Here is a 6,488-nt window from a genome sequence, read left to right as displayed (position 1 = left end):
CGACGATTATTATGTTTTCACCAAAGTCAATACACGTTTTCAATTATGACGCTTTGTTCCACAATATACAGTACAAGCCCGTGATGTCTATATACAACACTAATCTGTCACTTATAATGCAACCTGCAGCTCTGCATAGCTAGCTAACTGAAATGCACAGCTACAATACAACCAACCATCTACACTGTACAAACTATGGCAGTGACCAGATCCTGCTGGCAACACTAATGACATTATAGCAAGTCAATACTCTACCAAGTTGCTCTTACCAACGGACAAACACCAACAGCATGAAAGCACTACATATGACTGAAATTACAAGGTTGAAAGGCACTATTTCTGGCCAAATGAGTGTGAGATAGCGAATATGGAGACTGCAGCACAAAGGGATGAGCAGAAGGCACCAAGCTTATAGGTTGCATTGACATAACAGGTTGAACACATGAATCAGTCAACTGAGGGGCAGGATTAGCAGGACGCTCCAATAACAACATGGGATCGACATCTAAAACAGTACCTGAGGAAGTTGGCTGCAAAATATGAGCTGAAGGAACAGCAGGTTGTGTTGACCAACCAAGTTGGAAGTGAGGATCCCTTCTGCTTTGCCATACTCTGCTACTTCCCAGTGAGTTACCAAAGGGTGTGTGCTGCATAGGAGATGCAACAGAACTTGGAGTCGTCGCTGATGGAGTTATGATTGAAGGGACATGTCGAGTCATGCCAAATGTGTTCTCTAGAGAAGTTATGACTGGAACCGAGTGGACATGATGTAGAGGATGAATGGGAAGGGTATGGCCCGATGATGTATGGCCATCGGACACAGAGAACACTGCTTGTCTGACTGAAGAACATGACATTCCAGGTGCCATCTACATAACACAACTGTAAGTATCACCCTCTACCAGATTCACACACAGACAGGCATATAATACAACAATATAAACTACCACTTCCTATGTTCCAGCTACGTTATTTGAGGGGTTGCGACACCCTGCCTACCTTCCCCGCGTCCTGCCCGAACGTTGGGAATCCTCCAGTGCCCTGCTCAAATATATTGAGGCATCTTCACAACGAGAACCACACTACAAAGACTGCACAGTGAGCCAGTGACTGTGTTCTGGAGGGTCAGTTACATGGTACAAAACTGCTGCAAGTTACATTCTAAGGTAGAGATATGTGACCTGCACAAACAAAGCTACTACTACACATGCGTTTAGAATTCATACCGTCACATCGAGTAAAAGGAAAGGGAGTTGGCAAAGCAGGGGAAGACCACCAAATCGCTACTAGCATATTTAGGATATATATCGGCGTTGCACACAAATTTACCAGAAACTGGTACATGTATCCTTCTCTCCTTACATCAACTACACCACAGACTGCCGAGTGAAATTCAGATTCCAGCTCGGACAAGCGAGAGACACTCAACTCAAGCCAAGCTTAACAAAGACATCAGACAAACAGCAAGAAACCACCACTTGCAACCACATACAGTTTTATTGACAAATGAAAGACTAGAAGATCTTGGCTGTTCATCAGCACATAAGACAACAAACACAGACGCAGAATTGCAATGTTTTGTACATTCTAAGATCCATCAACTAAGCATCAACTGATATGGTCAAAGTAGGGTGAGTGTTTGACTATTAATTAAACTAAAGTCACCACAGTAGTGTACAAGATTCTGCCTGCTTGTGAGTTTGATGCTGATTCCAACTTCAATTACAATATAAACTCAATTTCATATAAGCTGGCAAAAACAAATCGCATGACTCAGTAAAGACTGCTCCACTTTTGATTACAAAGTGCCCTCCTTGGTAGTAAACCCTTTCCTGCCCAATTCAAATCCTAGCTGGAACACTGAAGTCTTATTAACATTTATCTATAGAAATACATGCACGCACGCATGCACGCACGCACGCATGCATGCATGCACACACGCACGCATGCATGCATGCACACACGCACGCATGCATGCACACACGCACGCATGCACACACGCACGCACACACACACGCACGCATGCACACACGCACGCGCGCACACACACACACACACACACACACACACACACACACACACACACACACACACACACTGTACAACATTTGTCTACACCAACACACAAACTGTGTACAAAGTACATACTGTGCAAACTACACATACCTGAAACTGCATTCGTTCAGCTGCAGGTGCCATGTCTGACACACAATCCTAAATCACACAAAACCAATATCAAGAAAGAATGCAAATATTCCACTACAGAATTTACTGTTACCCCAGCAAAACAGGGTGGACTTGCTGACACATAGCCCTCTTCATGCAAACTGACTCCAGCAATTGGGTCAAGACTATAGCAAAAAATCATTAGAACCAACACCTTGTTTGCAACCCAACATAGTACTGTGTGTGATAACACAGAATCCGAGCAAAGGATCACCTGTGAGGATGATGATGTAGTGTATATCCGTTAGACTCTCTGCGATGTCTCAGATGATCTCCTAGTCCACCTCTAAAGCCTCTCAAAGAAAACTGACGATCCACTTGCACTATTTCAGCTGCTTGTGATCGAGGACCATTGACAGAACTACAGTGTAGGTGTTTGCTGGCTATTGTACTCGTATGAGGTGCAGCTTGGATGAGAGGAGGTGGTGGTCGCAAAACACTTGACTGATGTGCAACGTTCAGATCACGTGTGCGATGAACTCCGCGAGACACCAACTCCAAAGGGCCAATCATAGACTCACCAGCTGCAAGCAACCACACCACAGTGAGTATAAAAAATCTCAAAACTAACTCTTTTGACTCACCGAATGAATAGTTGTCTAGACCAAGAGAGGTAGAATGCAATTGTGCTGGAGGTACAGAAGAATGCAGAGATGATGTAGAAAGACAATGAAATGAGCGGTCACAACAAGAACACTGGGTAATATCGACACTGAGAGAATGAACAGGTTGTGTTGGTTGCGTACACACTTGCATGTGCTCCCAGCTGGAAATGACACTAGAAAGCAATGAATATAAAGTTTTACACAACCAACTGCTAGATCATTGGACTAATTCATGATCTACTGGAATACTGGAACCCTGATAGCACGTTATGAGTGCTGTTTTAGTTTTGTATGTCTACCTATTACTGTATATAAGGAACATACTAGCAACAATTTAGCAAAGAAGTTTGTTTCTATGCCATCCTCTCCTGTGGTTTGTTGCATACACATACCATACTATACTCAGTACATTTGCTTACTTTGGACAATATTGGAAATATTGGAAATGTGACATAGTGAGAAAAGGATGAGCCAATGCCTCTTCTGGTGTACATCGTTTGTCAGGATCAACTTCCAACATCTGCTTGATGAGATCCACAAACTCATGTCTAGAACATACCTTACAATTTCAAACCGTGTGTTCTCTAATGTCTCTAATACTCAAACAATCTCACCTGTCTGCTCGTTCTGCAAACAACTGATTTCCTTTCAAATCACTAGGAATACCAATCTACAACAGCAGAGGAAATTTCACTATACACCGAACATGTAACTGAAATCCACTACAACATCATAGTCGCAGAAACAACACAACACATTTCAATAGTGTTATAGCCAGGAATTCTTGCCAACTGGCAATAATGAGGTCACACTTCGTCACATGGCAGTTATTACATCAATTAACTTCAATGAATATCAACTAGCAGTCATTATGATCAATAAATAAAAGCAAATTACGCCATCAACAACCAGGTTCTCTGAGCTACCCAGTCATCTACGCCATAGAAGCAGCAATCAAAAATTTTGGCATACTGTTGCAAGTTGCTCCAATCAAAATTCAGAAATGAATAACAATTTTGGATAAAGAACAGCAAGTATCACTGCCTGCATTCAGCACCATAAAGAAAAATAAACAAAAAAAAGAGCTTTCTTGTTTCATGTCCATATGTCAAGGCGACAGCAAAGGTACAAGGTACGATGACAAGACCTTTTGTGACCAGATATGGGCACACCTTCCTGGTATTTCTTGCTGTTCCTGAATGTTTGTTGAACTAAAAACTCAGATACTATATTAGGGAGCACTGCTCCCCATGTGCAATCTGATCACTTTCCACAATGAGCTATTACTGTCTAAACATAGAACTTAAATTTGTTATTATGCAAAACTTATTTCAAGCAACTATATCTATCTAGTTAATTACATCCATTCAATTTCGTGCAAAAATTCTACTGCATTAACATCAATGCAAATTAGCCAGGGCGTATAGCCACAACATCATCTCTTCATCATGCACCACTTCACTACTCCAACTACATCTCACCTCCACCATTTCAATAAGATCCTTGAAAAGATACTTTCTTGCTTCTTTAGGCTTCACTTTGTTCTCCATCTGGTAAAGTTCTGCAGACTGTCACAAAAATACAAAACATCATAATTTACTATTGATTCTTACATCTACACAACAGAACACAACACAAGTACTTGAGCATACCTTTAGAACATGTAAGCCATTCGAACCAGACTGAAAGAACTTGGAAACTTTTGTTGATCTGTTTAGCATTTTATCAGGAATAGAGCCTCTGGCATCCACAATATATCTAATCTACAAAATAAAAATAAAAATAAAAAAACAAGTTCATCCACCAAAATGGCTAGCAACACATACTTGATCATATTCACTAGATCCTGGAAACAGAGGCCAACCAAGAAACAACTCTGCTACCACACACCCAAGAGACCACATATCAATAGATTCACTGAATGGCAGCCCAAGAATAATTTCAGGAGCACTGCAAAACCACAAGATAATCAGACGTGTGTTTAAGTTTAAGTTAGAAACCCATAAAACAAGTTTCCTATCAGTTTCAAATCTATGAGTAGACTGCTGTCAACTCCCATCTTATCTCACATGTCATGCATACTAACAAGTTGCCAATCTAGAACTACGGAAATTAATAGAAATTAATTTCAGTAACTGTTTGTTCTACACAAACGTTGCGCAGAGACAGTGTGAGCTGTGGATACATTGCTATGACTAACATGAAATGTACTGTGCAATAATCTAAGCGCTGCATACAGCTACAAGAGACAAGAATGCTCATGTCATGCTTCCCACTGTACCCTCCTACATACCTGTAATCCAAACAACCTGCCACCCCAAAACAACACAGACAACAATTTCCCTCAAAACGTCAACACACCGACGAACGATTGTTCACACAACATAAAACGACAACTTGTATCGAAGAACGGTAGGATGCAACGAAACGAAGTAGTTTCAGTGCCAAAGGGCGTGTAATGGCGCTATCCACCCACACACGCATGCTTTAGTATGAAGGGATGGCGTGTAGCCACCAAAACAATAAGCGCGTCATTTCTCGCCGTCTTCACTCAATAGATCAGATTGACACACTAGAGCAACAGCAACAACGGGAACATATAGCAACGAACTCCACTCCCATGGGAAGCGGCATATTGTCTTTGCAGACCGCACACCTCAATTGCCTACATGCGCCTCATTACACACTTGCAAGAGTGTAGCAATACTCACCGGTAATAGCGGCTTTGGAGATACGTTGAACAGACAGTTTTTGTAGCAAACGTTGCCGAACCAAAGTCGATCACCTTTACTCTGAATGGCAGTCTATCGTGATCAACCAACATGATGTTTTCTGGCTTCAGGTCGGCGTGAATAATACGCAAGCTCTTCAGCTTGAGAAGAGTGGTGAGCACCTGCAGCAAGATAGGGCGGATGTGTTTCAACGGCATTGGCTGGAACTTTGACTGTTTGAGGAAATCGTAGAGGTTCAATTGCAACATCTCAAACACTAGACATGTGTGTCCGTTGTGCTGGAAACAATCGTGAGCTCTGACGAAGTTGAACGCGTCCGGATTCTCGTTTCCCAGTCTTGAGAGTATGTTCACCTCCACCTGGCCTTGTCGAGCATACGAGGCGTGATTCTTCAAGATCTTGACGGCGACCAGCTCGCTCGTTTCTTGTTTCCAACATTTGACGACTTGGCCGAACGTTCCTTTGCCCAAATACTCGAGAACTTGATAGCGCGATGTAGCCGAATACAAAACTTCGTTTTGCATTAGCTGATACTCTCCATCCTTGCGACAGGCGGCGCTAGATTTCGACGTTTGCTCGACCTTGACGGCCTCACGTTGCATTACAGGAACATCATAGCTCGCCATTCGACCGAATCTGAGAGGGCGCTAAACAAGATGAGGCGCTGCTAACGACCAGAAGAGAATGAATGTACGCGTCGGATTATCTTCGCATGGTTTGCCCAATGTGCTAATTGTAGACGCTCCCACCTGTCTTAGTGTATGACATCACGGGATGCCGACAGCCAATCAGCATCGAGAGTTATCAGAGCTGGCTAAGAGTCCCGACATTCATAGTCCCAATGGGAATGCGCTTATTCAGCCTGTCTGGATGTTAGCATTCGTATCCAATACGTTCAAAAAATTTGTCCTTGTTACTTCTTTGT

The 6,488-nt window shown here is 42.5% G+C and overlaps 1 protein-coding gene across 1 annotated transcript in view; it reads right to left on the bottom strand.

Moving 5' to 3' along the window:
• Window positions 1-32: 32 nt before the first annotated feature.
• LOC134188987 (uncharacterized) overlaps window positions 33-6,488 on the bottom strand; it is a 6,653-nt gene continuing 197 nt past the window's right edge. Inside the window, exons 1-11 of the mRNA XM_062657207.1 lie at window positions 5,543-6,488; window positions 4,658-4,781; window positions 4,484-4,594; window positions 4,313-4,399; window positions 3,446-3,501; window positions 3,251-3,379; window positions 2,811-3,004; window positions 2,441-2,750; window positions 2,279-2,351; window positions 2,167-2,214; window positions 33-869 (exon numbers count right to left, since the gene is read on the bottom strand). The exon at window positions 5,543-6,488 is cut by the window's right edge and continues 197 nt beyond it. Of these exons, the coding sequence (XP_062513191.1) occupies window positions 300-869; window positions 2,167-2,214; window positions 2,279-2,351; window positions 2,441-2,750; window positions 2,811-3,004; window positions 3,251-3,379; window positions 3,446-3,501; window positions 4,313-4,399; window positions 4,484-4,594; window positions 4,658-4,781; window positions 5,543-6,189 (2,349 nt within the window). The 5' untranslated portion in view covers window positions 6,190-6,488 and the 3' untranslated portion in view covers window positions 33-299. The remainder of the gene's footprint in view (window positions 870-2,166; window positions 2,215-2,278; window positions 2,352-2,440; window positions 2,751-2,810; window positions 3,005-3,250; window positions 3,380-3,445; window positions 3,502-4,312; window positions 4,400-4,483; window positions 4,595-4,657; window positions 4,782-5,542) is intronic.

Source organism: Corticium candelabrum, chromosome 13 (genome assembly GCF_963422355.1).
Source record: "Corticium candelabrum chromosome 13, ooCorCand1.1, whole genome shotgun sequence".
In the NCBI taxonomy this organism is placed as follows: Eukaryota; Metazoa; Porifera; class Homoscleromorpha; order Homosclerophorida; family Plakinidae; genus Corticium; species Corticium candelabrum.
This window is presented reverse-complemented; position numbering and strand designations above follow the sequence as displayed.